This window comes from Diaporthe citri, assembly GCF_014595645.1.
Source record: "Diaporthe citri strain NFHF-8-4 chromosome Unknown scaffold_6, whole genome shotgun sequence".
Taxonomy (NCBI): domain Eukaryota; kingdom Fungi; phylum Ascomycota; class Sordariomycetes; order Diaporthales; family Diaporthaceae; genus Diaporthe; species Diaporthe citri.
This window is the reverse complement of record NW_025064851.1, coordinates 2917748-2930524: the sequence shown is the minus strand read 5'-3', so window position 1 is coordinate 2930524 and position 12777 is coordinate 2917748. Positions and strand designations below refer to the sequence as shown.

Below are 12777 nucleotides of genomic sequence, written 5' to 3'. Positions count from 1 at the left end.
ATATAGCAAATATTATCTCTTTAAGTTCTGCATAATATAAAAGATAAAAGGTAAAACTATAAAACCCTATAAAAAATCCTAATTTATTATTTAAGGTTATAATAATAATAAAAAGGAATTAATCTTAATGCAAAGCCTAACTATTTAAAGAATAAGCTAATAAACAATCCTTATACTTACCCCCTTATTAATTTAAGAAAAAGGCATAATTCTTATACTTTAAAATATTATTTAAGCTTACCTCTAAGCAAAGTTTAAACTATATAAGATAATTCTTATAAAGCTATTAAAGGAACTAAAAAATAAATACCCTTTAAGCATAATTATCTATATCATTTAACCCTTATATAGCATAACAAAATCTAGCATTTATTAATTTAATATATATTAAAGATATTATTAATAAAAACTTAAGATAAACTACTTTATATATAATCCTTACTTAATAATTATAAAGCTTGCATAATTCTTTAAAATAATAAGCATATAAATAAATAATATATTAATTCTATTTATGCTAAAATTCTAAAATAAGGAAAAGATTAAGATAAAAGCTACAAAATTACAAGAAAAACTAAAATAAGAGCTAATACTTAAAAACTTAATGAATTATAACAAGGCTTACATAATTATAAATATTACCGGCTTAATTACTACTTAATAAAAGGAATAGGCCAATAAACTTACCCTTATTAATATAATAATTAAAAACGCTCTCTAAAGATACCTTAAATAAAAAGCTTATAAAGCATATATAACTTTAATTTACTAATTAAAAGCTTTATATAATTTTTTAATAACTACATAAGTATAAAACCCAAAGGCAGGAAATTATAAGAGCCTAAACATATAATTATTATAACAAATAAACAATGCCATGCAAGGAATTAAATATATGCCCCTAAATCTTAAAACAGCAAAACTTTTTATATTTATAAATAAATTATTTGCAAATAACTAAAACTTAATATCTTAACTTAAATATATTATCATTCTTATAAACAAAACTTATAAGGAAACCAAGGGATTTATAATAATAAGCAATATTTTCCATTAATCATTAATAAAGTATAAATATATTACTTAAAGCATGCTAATAAGCAAAATTTATAATATAATAAATAAAGTAAATATTAAAATCTCCCTAGCCATAATAATTAAGATAGCTATAAAATAACTCTTATTACTAAATATACCCTTAATTATTTATATAAACTTATACAACCTATATAAATACCTTATAAAGCTAAGAATAATAAAGAAAAAGCACTTTATAATTAATATTATATTATTATAAGAATTATATAAAATAAAAAAGATTATTAAAATAAGGTAAATAAATAAGAAAAATAACCCTGCTAACGTAATAATAAAATTAATTCTAAATACCATATTATAAAAGCTTATTAATAATAATAAGCTTTATATATAAGTAAATAAATTAATTAAGAAACCTAAAATAGCCCTTTCCTATTAAAAAAAGAGCAACTTACCGCTAATACCCTTTTCCTTTCAACCTTATCGCCGCTAATTACAAAACCTTATACCTCCTAAACTTAAACTCTTAATATAAACTTTAACCTTCCATACTTTAATTAAAACCTTTTTAATACCTTATTATATATAAGGATAACCTTATAATTATTAATATTATTAATAATTATTATTTTAAAGTTAATCTTATTATTATTATTACCTTTTACTATTATTTATTAATAAAATATTAAAACTAACTTTTATTAAATTTATTTATAACTTATTAACTTCTCTTATAATTAAAAAAAATAAACTAATAATTATTATACAATAATTGCAAAGTTTTATACTATAAATATTTATTTTAATTACTAAATTTTTATAAAATCTTTTTCCTTTTTATTATAATAAAAAATATTAATAATAACTTATAAAAGTTATTTAATACTTTTATTAATATATCTTATAAGAATAATAATAATAAGTAAAACTATTTAGCAAACATTATATTTACTTTTTACATTAAGAATATACTTAATATAATTATTACTATAACTATTATTAATATAGCTAGCATTAAAGGTAGCCTTATCACAATCCTTAACTAAAATTAAGATTCCCTTGCAAATATTACAATTATAACCCTAATTAATAAAACAAGCTTTATAATTATAACCTTAATTAATAAAATAAACATTATAACTATAACCTTAATTAATAAAATAAACATTATAACTATATTCTTATTAAGCAATAAGATAAAAATTAAAATTATTATTAAGGCTATAAAAAAAGCTAAAATTACCTTAACTAATAAAAATAAAAATAAGCTTATTAATCTTGCTAATTTTTATAGCAAAGTTATCGCTAATAACGCTTATTTAATAAATATTAATAAGGATATTAATAATAATAACTCTTATCTACTTACTTATTTAATAAATATTAATAAAGATATTAATAATAATAACTCTTATTTGCTTAATATTAATAGTAATTTAATTATTATTAATAATAAAAATAACTAAAACTAAGCTAATAAAATCTTAATAAAGATTATAAAAATTACCTTTAACTTTATTTTTATGCTAAACATTAAAAAAAATAAGCTACTTATTAAAGTTAACTTTTATAAAATTATTAAAATTAATAAGCTAAAGGCTATAGCTATAACTTAAATTAAGATATTTTTCCTAAATAACGCTATTATAATAGCTATTATTTAAATTATTAATAACTTTTAATATTAAAATAAGCAAATATTTTTTAATAATATAATTAAAAAGCTATATATTTATATTAAAAGCATTAAAACTCTTAATATAAAATTATATAATATTCTTAATAATAAGAATCACTAAGGTAATTATTATCTTAAATATTAAATTATTATAATTTTTATAATAAATAACCTAATAAAAGTTTTAATCTTAAATATTTTTTATATATATTAAATTAAAAAGATTTAATTATTAAAGAATTAAATTATTATATTAATTTAGCTTTAAAACTTTTTATACTAAACTATTAATAAATATATATAAGGCTTATATATAAAGAAATTTATTAAAAAATATATATTATTATTTAAGTAACTTAAGCAAAAGATAATCATTAAGGAAATTAAAAAGAATAATAAAAAGTAAGAAAAAAACTTAATAAATAATTAAGCTGCTTATAACGCTTAATTTTAAAAAGATAAGAAATAATTAAAAAAGAATAATTTAAAGCAATATTAAGTATATTTTAATAATAAAAGTAAAAATAAAAATAATAATATTTATATTATAAAGATATATAATAAAAATAAATATAAGCTAAAAAATTTAATATTAACTTTATAAATATTAACTTCCCTTATAAAAAAAAGATTTAAAATTAAAGCCTTTATATAAAAGTTAATAATTTTTATAAAAAAGCAATCTTAAAAGCTAAGTATTAAGAATAATAAGTATAATATTTAAGAAATAATATAATAATAAAGGTTATAAGTTTAAAAAGTAATATAATAATGAAAATTATTAAAACTTACTTTAAAACTTATAAGTTATAATTTTAAGCTTTTTTAGCAATACTTTCTTATAATAAAGATTATATATACTTAACATACAATAAATTATAATTTTAGGGCTAATTACAATAAGAATCATATATACTCATCAAAAGAAGAGAAAAACTGCGAGTATTGGCAAGTACAACCCTCATTACTTAAAAGGCTACTTTAGTTATCCCCTCCAGGGCACGTAGCCTCTCAAAACTTAGACAGAACAATACCAATACACGATTGCTTCCCATACGATTATCATACGTACGAGAGACCTACCAACACTAGACGTCATAGCGCTAATATACTACGCTTTCGTGGCCATTGCGCTCATCGTGATCACTATCATTCGAAGACAGAATGCTTCCTCCTTCCAGAATGCCCCGTTCCCAAAAGGGCCGAAGCCCATCCCCTACCTGGGTAATCTCCACCAGATACCTCTAAACAAAGCCTTCCTCGCCTTCACATCCTGGTCCCGCTCTCTCTCGACCTCCACCCCAGACGGCATTGTCGGCCTACAACTCGGGCCCAAGTCCCGCCTCGTCGTCCTCAATAAGTGGACGCAGGTGCGCGACCTGTTTGACTCGCGTGGCAAAGGCGTCATCTACTCCGACCGGCCTTACTTCCCCATCGCTGACTACGTGATACCCAGCCCGGGGCCGGACCTGCACCTCGCTCTCGCGCGGTACGGCGCGACATGGAGGAAGGAGCGGCGGACCATCGTGGAGTTCCTGAGCGAGAGGGAGATGGAGAGCCTGGTGAGCATCCAGGATGCCGAGAGCAGCCAGATGATGTGGGAGCTTCTGGGCCTTAGCAACGGCGGTGCCGGCGCCGCTGAGCTGACGGCGTATCATCGATACGTGCTGCGATACTTCGGCGCGGTGATCCTAGCCAGCGTCTTCGGCGTCAGAGGCAAGGATTCGGACGCGCAGAGTAGAGTGGGAAGGTTCTTCTCTGTCCAGGACGAATGGGCGGGGATCCTCGACCAGGGCCAGACGCCCCCTCTGGACATATTCCCGTGGCTGAAGCACGTGCCTGATTTCCTCACGCCGTGGAAGGGCTGGAGGGAGCGGGCAAAGTTTCTGAGGACGAGGCAGAAGAGCCTCTATCGTGAGCTCCTTGCGGAGACGCAGGCGAGGGTCAACGCCGGCAAGTCGGAGGACTGCTTCATGGGCAAACTCATTATCAACCAGAAGGCTGCTGTCGAGTCGGGCCGGGCCAAGGATATATACACACAACAGGAGCTAGACTACATCGGCGGGTTTCTTATGGAGGGAGGGGCGGACACAACAGCTATGTGAGTACTCCTTTCATACTTAAAGACATCACTCCCCTCTTTTCTGTGTCTTGAAACATCTCGGGAAATGGTGCCCCGAGATATTTGCGGAGCGAGACTCTTCCTCGAGCCCCTGGGAATCTCGGGAGGTGCCTCTAGGGACACTTCAAACTATGACGATGGAGGTTTGCTGATTAAGAATGGCTGGATAGGGCCTTTGAGACGTTCTTACTCGCAATGGCGGCGAACCCTGACCTGCAGGAACAGGCGCAGGAGGAAATCGACCAGGTATTCGGGCAGAACGAGATGCCGCACACGGCTGATGGGAATAAACTGCCCTTCCTTAAGGCCTGCTTCCTCGAGGTAACTATAAGACCATATTTAGCTGTAAATATCGGTTATTAATGCTTTCCAACAGGCCTTGCGATGGCGGCCGCCTTTTCCAATCGCCATTCCACACGCCAACACAGCCGAAGACGTCTACCAAGGAAGCTTGGTCCCGAAAGGAACAACCGTAATCGCCAACGTGTGGGCAATCTCTCACGACCCGGAAGACTTCGATGACCCTGACTCATTCATTCCGTCCCGGTACCTCGCCGATCGCTTCGGGTGCAAAACCAAGGAAACCAATGCCGGGAGCACAGAGGCAGGCGAAGGCATAGATTCCGATGCTCTTAATGCTGCTGCTGAAGTCTCCAGCTCTGGACGAAGGCAAACATATGCCTTTGGTGCGGGGAGAAGGGTTTGCGCAGGCCAGCGCATGGCAGAGAATAACGCCATGATGACCATGGCGAAGCTGATCTGGTCTTTTGAAGTGGTCTACGGTGGCGATGGGAAGCCTAATGTGGACGTCCGAAGCGCTTATAGGGATTCGATTCTCACCGGGCCAAAGTTGTTTCCGGTCAGGTTCGTCCCTCGGAGTGGGAGCAAGAGAGATATCATCAGGAAGGAGTGGGAGAAGGCAGATCAATTTCTCAGCAAGTTTGAGTGAGCATTTGAAGAAGCCATACGTGTATATTCCTTAGTTTCTGGCTGGCCCTTGCTTCTCCTCTTTCAGTAATCTAGGACGCCTTGCTTAGCTCGTATTTATCAAAAAAAAAAAAAAAAAAACCTTCCCAAATTCTTCCGATACAAATTACCAATATTACCTATCCAACGACACCTATAATCATGCACGAACCCTTTATTGGGTTCTGCGTGGCCGCAGACATACCCAACTGCTGACAGATATGGATGTTGTCAGCACAGGCTTGGGCGCATCTGAAAGCACACTCGATTATGTAGAGCAGGCCTGATCATGGTACCTCTTCATGTTTCATATCACCCATTCATATGCAGCCTAGATCATCGTCCGCAGTGGCGCTTGAACCATTCGGCTGGCATCAGCTGGTATCCTGGTTGCAATAGCACGGGCTGTGTCGACTCCACACGTCGTTATCAAGGCGGTGATGATGGCCGTGACGAATGCGGCCAGGAGCAGGTGTTCGAGCCCGTAACGGTGGGCATTCTGATAATGTGTGGGTGCCAAAGGACCGACCATCTTCTTCAGGGGCTCGATGTTGTCCTCTTTTCGTGTCTTCTGCGCGATGTGAAGTGCCGGGAGGCCATCCATGCTCCAAGAGTTCTTCAAAGCCCAGTATTTAGGCATGCTCTCCTTCTCATTACCCTGCTTGAACCTCTCATCCTTCCGTTCAAAATGTTCATTGAGAGTCTTCCTGTGCTCCTTGTACTCATAGAAGGGCACTGAAAACCCGCAGGACGTGCCAACCTGGTGAACGTCCACAAGCACGATCGCTCTGGACCCTGGGATCGTCTTCACATCATTCTTCTTGGCGAACTCATCAAAGGCACTGGTTCCGCTCTCGAGGACGCGTCCGTGGCCAAAAATCCGCAGTATGCGTGCTGGTCCCTCGAAAGCATTGAACATCACCGTGATGCGGCCGTTGCCAGGCTCGTACAAGTGAGCGATTGTTTCTGACCCTGAACCGGTCAAGTCCATGTACCAAAAGGTCCGCTCGTCGAGCACTCCAAAGTAGTCACCGCCTTTAGGTGAGATATTAACATGACCCGATGCCGACAGCGGCGCGGTGCTGACCCAGAACATGCGCTGCTCGAGGATCCATTTGAAGAGTGACTGGGGAATGGTTTCGTAGAATGCGCCCATTTTGCCAAGTCGTGTGCCATTCAATGGCTGGCGATGATGTTGAAGAGGTGGGGTTTGACGTGTCGGGCGGCAATGATCTTGGAGACAAACGGTATTAAAGGTATCTCGAGGATGACGCACCAGCGACATCGGACGCCTGAGGCGCCTTTGGCAGAGAGCTTGAGGCGTAGGCGCTCTGTACCAAACTTCTACAACATCTGTGCGATTTGAGATATCATACTGGTTGATGCTCATTGAATTGACTGCTCGGAAGACTGAATAAAAACACTGTCATTTCGATGCTCCGCTGGAATCAGCCTGGTCATTGTCAGTGACATGTTGATGGAGGAGAGCGGAGCCATGCTTTACGCGGAACCCCGCCTCCAAAGGAAGTTGCAGGATGAGGGGCCATTGACGTTAGCCTGCCATTGACATCCAGCCAGCCCCATATCCAAAAATGCTGGGGTGATTCATTTCTGGAATGCGTCGTTCCGTGTTACCTGTCTCACCTGACGAGCCCTCTGACCCCTCCCTGCCTGAGAAACCACATGCGATAGTCTGGAAATCACACAATTGAGCAGCAATCAAGCTGCTTAGACAGATAGACCCTCGAATTCCCTCCCCCCCCCCATCAAGTATCGCTTCATTCACCATGTCGACCCCAACACCTGCCCCAATCGCCATCATTGGTGGAGGTATATTTGTGAAGGAACAGCATCTGGTTTGTGCCTCTCAATGCCACTTTTGGCCCCACAAATGGCTGAGTGAGATGCTGACCCAGAGATCCAGCCCGCTGTACTAGCCACGCCTCTGCTGTCGCTGAAGGCCATCTATTCCCGCTCGGTCAAGTCTGCCAAGGAGACCTCGGAGCTGCTGCCAGCCTCGCACGGCGCTGTCGACCTCTACTCGGAGGATTCTGGCCCGGGGAAATCCTTCAAGGACGTCCTCTCGCGTTCCGATATCGTCGGCGTGATCATTGCGCTCCCGATTCGAAATCAGCCCGAGTTTATCGAGGCCGCCCTCAAGGCCGGCAAGCACGTGCTGGCCGAGAAGCCGGTCGGGCCCGACGTAGAATCGGCCAAGAAGTTGATCTCCTGGTATAGAGAAACTGCCGCGGAGAAGAAGGTTACCTGGGCAGTGGCCGAGCAATTCCGGTTTTTGCCCAAATATGTCTGGGCCGCCGAGCAGGCGCGGACGTTGGGCAAGGTGATTGGCTTTAATTTCAGAGTGTTCCAGCTGTGCAGTCAAGGTGCGCGCACACACACAAAACACCGGAGCCATGGATATGAGACTGACGAATTACAGACAACAAATATTTTAACACTGCGTGGCGAAAGAACCCAACCCATAACTATGGGTTCATTCTCGATGGCGGCGTTCACTCGACTGCAGCCGTCCGTAGTAAGTAGTCTCAAGGCGTTGTGACTGTCTTACTCCGCTACCTGTGCCCTGATGGGTCGCAGCACCTGAGATGGCCCGTGGGCTGGTAGTGGCCCCATTCCAGCACCCATCTGGATTGACCTTGGACTAAGTCCCGAAGATCGCTGACTTCTGAACGCTGTAGTGTTCCTCGGCCAAGATCAGCCCCAAACAGTCATCGGCTACTCATCCCTTGCCCAGCAACACCTTGCGCCAGTGGACACGCTCTCAGCCGTCATCAAGACCAAGTCTGGAGCAGTGGGTAGCTTCACCTGCAGCTGGGGAACAACTATGAAGGCGACTGAGTACACTGTTGCTTGCGAGAATGGCAGCGTTACCATTGAGGGCGACGCGGGCTGGATTCTCCATAAGGATGGTCGAAAGGTCGAGAAAGACTTCCCATTCACTGTTGGTTCTGGGGTGACAGAGGAGGTCCAGGCTTGGGGCGCTGCAATTGCGGAAGGCAAGGAAAATCCACTGCTAACGCCTGAGATAACCTTGGGCGATCTGGAGCTCCTGGAATCCATGCTGAGAAGTGCCGAGGATAATGGTGCTCCGAGGAAGCTGGAGCTTCAGTAGACAGACTTGAGCTTGAGCTCCCACGTGTAGCCCGAAGTGTACTGGGCCAGAATTAGGCCCAGCAACAAGATGCTAGCGATCGATACCTTCAAAGTTGCCCTTCCGTGCCCCTCCTCCCAAGCAGTCACCCCCGGCGTATTGGTAGAAAGTGGTTGCCGTCATGAGCTGATCGTGATGGGAAAGAGCCGGAACCATAAGACGCGTGGGATCCGTAGACAGGTGCAGCGCGCACGAGGCGCTATGTGCCCCTAGGCGGGAGGCGAATTTCGTCCTGGCGTCCATCAAAGCTTGGCTCGTTCTCCGACAAGGATACGTTCCAGACCTCGTCTCATCGTATTGTCCATTCCGTTGGCGTTTGGCCGCCCTGTAGCACGATCGACAAACACATGGACGAACTCGCCAACGCTCTTCACATCATCACAACCCTGCTCGAATAGCGCGACCTCATAGGTTACTGACGACTTGCCGAGCTTGTTGACGCGGAGGGCTAGCTCCGCGACCGCTGGGAAGGCGATGGAGCTGAAGTAGTCGTTATGAGAGTGAACTGGATGGAGATTAATACGCAGACGGGACTCGACAGCTGCTGGCGCTGTTGACGGTGGACTGCCTTACCAACTAGTCCATACTGGTCCCCATCTTTTGGACGCAGGCCACAATGCTGGATGAGGTAGGTATTCACCACCGAATCGTACAGAAAATTGTAGACAGAATTATTCATGTGTGAATATCTTGTAGAGAGGAGGTTAGCCTGCTTAGCCGTGCAAGCTGCTTGTGTGGCAACGCGCAAGGGCTTTCAGCCCAGGAGTCTAGTATTTACTGGTCATTGTCCGACCACCTGGTGCGGTACTCCAGAGTGAAGTAGTAGTCACAACGGCGGCGGGTCCTGAGGCTCGCGTCGAAGCTGGACATGGCCGATCGCGGGTCTGACTGTCGCTGGCGTCAAGAGGAGCTGGGGCCCCGCGACTGGCGGCTGGGTCGTCCGCGTCTTTTATATACCTGGGCACCAAGTCAGGGACAGCGAGCTCGCGCTGGGAGGCTTATTCAAGCTTGTTCGGAGGGTCGGCTGCTCGGCTGCCAGATCTGGGAGCCCTGAGTCACTGTCGACGAGCTGATGACCCGTTCTGGGAAGGGTGAAGGCGGGAAATAGGCCGGGGATTGCGCGAGGGACAAGGCTGGCGACTCATGCCGTGGGACTTAAAAGTACGTACGTACGGATCCTCGCGCCCTCGTGGGTCTCTGGGTAAGGGGACGAGCAGATGTGCCGAGGCGTCGTGCATGAACGATCGAGTTTGACACTTGACTTTAAATCAGCCTTGAGAGGAGATCTCCCCCATACCCTGCAGGCCCAGATCTGACGCCAATATAGCGTATGTTGGGGTCCAACTTCATCATCAGGGCGCGATGGGGAAGTTGTTGATCTCCCGGCAGTATCGTCCCGTCTCTGCCAGTTCGCCCCCCTCAACAGCCGAGGCTGAGGCTTTGTCAGCCGCCGCGCTAAGCCCAGGGATTCTGCCGCCACTCGCCCCTGACCGCCCAAAAGTTGACGAGACATCGACGTCGATACTCCAGCCCAGACTGAGTGTCAGTCCGCCACCTTCATTTCTCCCGTCACTGACGCAGTACGTTAAATTGGTCCTGCCGTCTTGCGGCGTTGTTGACTATCCCGTCCTTCCTCGGCTCTCTGCGGCGCTTCCAGGCTGCCCTACGGACGGCAAACCTGGCGACTCCGAACCGGCTCCTCGCGCAGTACCTTGTGCGCGTCCAACGGGCCGTGACGACCCCGATACCTGTGAACGTCATGCAGGCAGACGAGGCTGCCGGCAGAGGATCGATCAACTCCCCAGACGCCCCCCCGAAAACCGACAATGGAGCACCCGTCGATGGGAATGAGCCAGGTGCCCAGCCCTCAGCTCCAGCGGCGACCCCGAAGAAAGGTCGGGTGAGGCAGAAGCAGAAGCACAAATCGCCTGCTGCCAGCGCCACGCACGCCGACCCGTGGCCTCGCCCATACTACTTCGAAGACGGCCTCCGTCGAGTGAAGCCCTACCACTTCACATACTCCACCTGGTGCAAGGAGCGCTGGCGCCAGAGGGAACTCATCGAAATTTTCGAGTCTGAGTTCAGGGACCGCCCACTCGCCTACTACAGGCGGGCCATGGAGGGTGGGGAAGTGGCAGTGAACAACAAAGCGGTGGGCCCTCATTACGTCCTCAAGAATGGAGACTGCATCACGCACACTCTTCACCGACACGAACCTCCAGTCACCGCCGACCCCATCGCAATCCTACACGAGGACGATGACATGATCGTGCTCAACAAACCTTCTGGCGTTCCTGTCCACCCCTCCGGCCGCTACAACTTCAACTCCATCACCGAGATTATGAAGTCCGAGAGGGGCCGCGACTGGCTGGCATATCCGTGCAACCGGCTGGACAGGCTGACAAGCGGCATCATGTTCGTCGCGAAGAAACCCCAGGCCGCCGTCAAGCTGGGCAACCAGATCGCGGCACGGACAGTGCGCAAGGAGTACATAGCTCGTGTGATTGGCGAATTCCCTGACGGAGAGGTCGTCTGCAACCAACCCATTCTCGCAATCTCGCCTAAGCTGGGCCTGAATCGTGTCAGGGCCAACGGGAAACACGCCCGTACCGTTTTCAAACGCTTGGCATACTATCCGCCCTGTGAGGAGGTCCCCGCCCCCATCGGCAAGGCAGACCAGTCTGCGGGACATGGGCAGCCACCGGCAAGGAAGAAGGGATATTCCATCGTTCGATGTATGCCCGTGACGGGCCGCACCCACCAGCTGCGGGTTCACCTGCAGTTCCTGGGCTATCCCATTGAGAACGACCCAATTTATGCGAACCAGAAGGTCTGGGGGTTCGATCTTGGCTGCAACGATTTCGATGCCAGCCTCAACAGCGACGAAGATATCGTCAGCCGGCTATCTCGGATGGGTAAGGAGGATGTGGCAGAAGCTGTCGCATACTACGACGAGATGATCGACGACTATGAAAAGCGCAGGGCGGAGAAGATGTCTGGAGAGATCTGCGACGTCTGCCAGACACCCCTCTACACGGACCCGGGCCACCACGAGCTTACGCTGTGGCTGCACAGCCTGCGGTACGAAGACAAGGACGGCGCTTGGAAGTACGTGAGTCCCCTGCCTTCGTGGGCACTTCCACCAGAGGGTTACAGTGGGCCGACAGAAGTTGGTGGTATGGAGGCCCTTGTCTCAGCAGTGAAGGACTCGAATCCGGAGATAGTTGGACAGGCGGACACCGAGATCCCGTGAACGTCGACACCTTGATCTCATTGCGTTCATGCAATGCCACGATCAATTCGACCGGTGTGTGGGCGGGTTATCCGGGGAGCGCGGTACATCAAAACCAATCTTGCGGGCCGCTACTGAAAAAGGGGCTTGGTGTTGACCAAGAGAGACGCGGCGCTAAGCAGACGCCATTGAGCCCTACGCAAAGGCCAACTTGAGGCCCAGGGCCGCGCGCGCCTCCTGCGGAGCTGAAGGGTGCCATGGCCACCAACTTCCGACGGGTCTCCGCCTTGTCGTATCCATGACAATAATACCTCTTGCACAGTACGAACTGCTGCTCGCCCAGGTCTATCTATGCAGGAAAATCAGAATAAACTTTCGTCAAGCTGCAATTCCAAGCGCATCTTGTTTCATAACGCGCGCATTACCTCACACTGCGTGTCAATGGGACCAGCCCTGTAATAAGCTCATATCAGCCCTCCTCAGCTCGACTCCTGCGATCTCGGTATGCAGCATTCAAGGTCCACGTGCCAGCTCCCACACCTCTGGGCGGCTGAAACCTGCCCATGGGT

General features: G+C 44.4%; 5 protein-coding genes across 5 annotated transcripts; 3 read left to right on the top strand and 2 right to left on the bottom strand.

The window, feature by feature from the left end:
- Positions 1-3880: 3880 nt before the first annotated feature.
- Positions 3881-5787, top strand: INS49_012799 (uncharacterized protein; the record flags this gene model as incomplete). Its single annotated transcript, XM_043173501.1, has 4 exons — positions 3881-3905; positions 3971-4817; positions 5009-5159; positions 5215-5787. 4 exons carry the CDS (start codon positions 3881-3883, stop codon positions 5785-5787), a joined length of 1596 nt encoding a protein of 531 aa, XP_043022798.1.
- A 348-nt stretch (positions 5788-6135) lies between these two features.
- INS49_012798 (uncharacterized protein) lies at positions 6136-6960 on the bottom strand (the record flags this gene model as incomplete). Its single annotated transcript, XM_043173500.1, has 1 exon — positions 6136-6960. The coding sequence occupies one exon, from the start codon at positions 6958-6960 to the stop codon at positions 6136-6138; it is 825 nt and encodes a 274-aa protein (XP_043022797.1).
- A 631-nt stretch (positions 6961-7591) lies between these two features.
- On the top strand, positions 7592-8937 carry INS49_012797 (uncharacterized protein; the record flags this gene model as incomplete). The annotated part of the gene is made up of 4 exons (XM_043173499.1): positions 7592-7660; positions 7729-8188; positions 8245-8340; positions 8504-8937. The coding sequence occupies 4 exons, from the start codon at positions 7592-7594 to the stop codon at positions 8935-8937; spliced, it is 1059 nt and encodes a 352-aa protein (XP_043022796.1).
- Positions 8938-9218: 281 nt separating this feature from the next.
- On the bottom strand, positions 9219-9655 carry INS49_012796 (uncharacterized protein; the record flags this gene model as incomplete). Its single annotated transcript, XM_043173498.1, has 2 exons — positions 9219-9481; positions 9550-9655. 2 exons carry the CDS (start codon positions 9653-9655, stop codon positions 9219-9221), a joined length of 369 nt encoding a protein of 122 aa, XP_043022795.1.
- Positions 9656-10338: 683 nt separating this feature from the next.
- Positions 10339-12229, top strand: INS49_012795 (uncharacterized protein; the record flags this gene model as incomplete). Its single annotated transcript, XM_043173497.1, has 2 exons — positions 10339-10518; positions 10634-12229. The coding sequence occupies 2 exons, from the start codon at positions 10339-10341 to the stop codon at positions 12227-12229; spliced, it is 1776 nt and encodes a 591-aa protein (XP_043022794.1).
- Between the last annotated feature and the right edge of the window lie 548 nt (positions 12230-12777).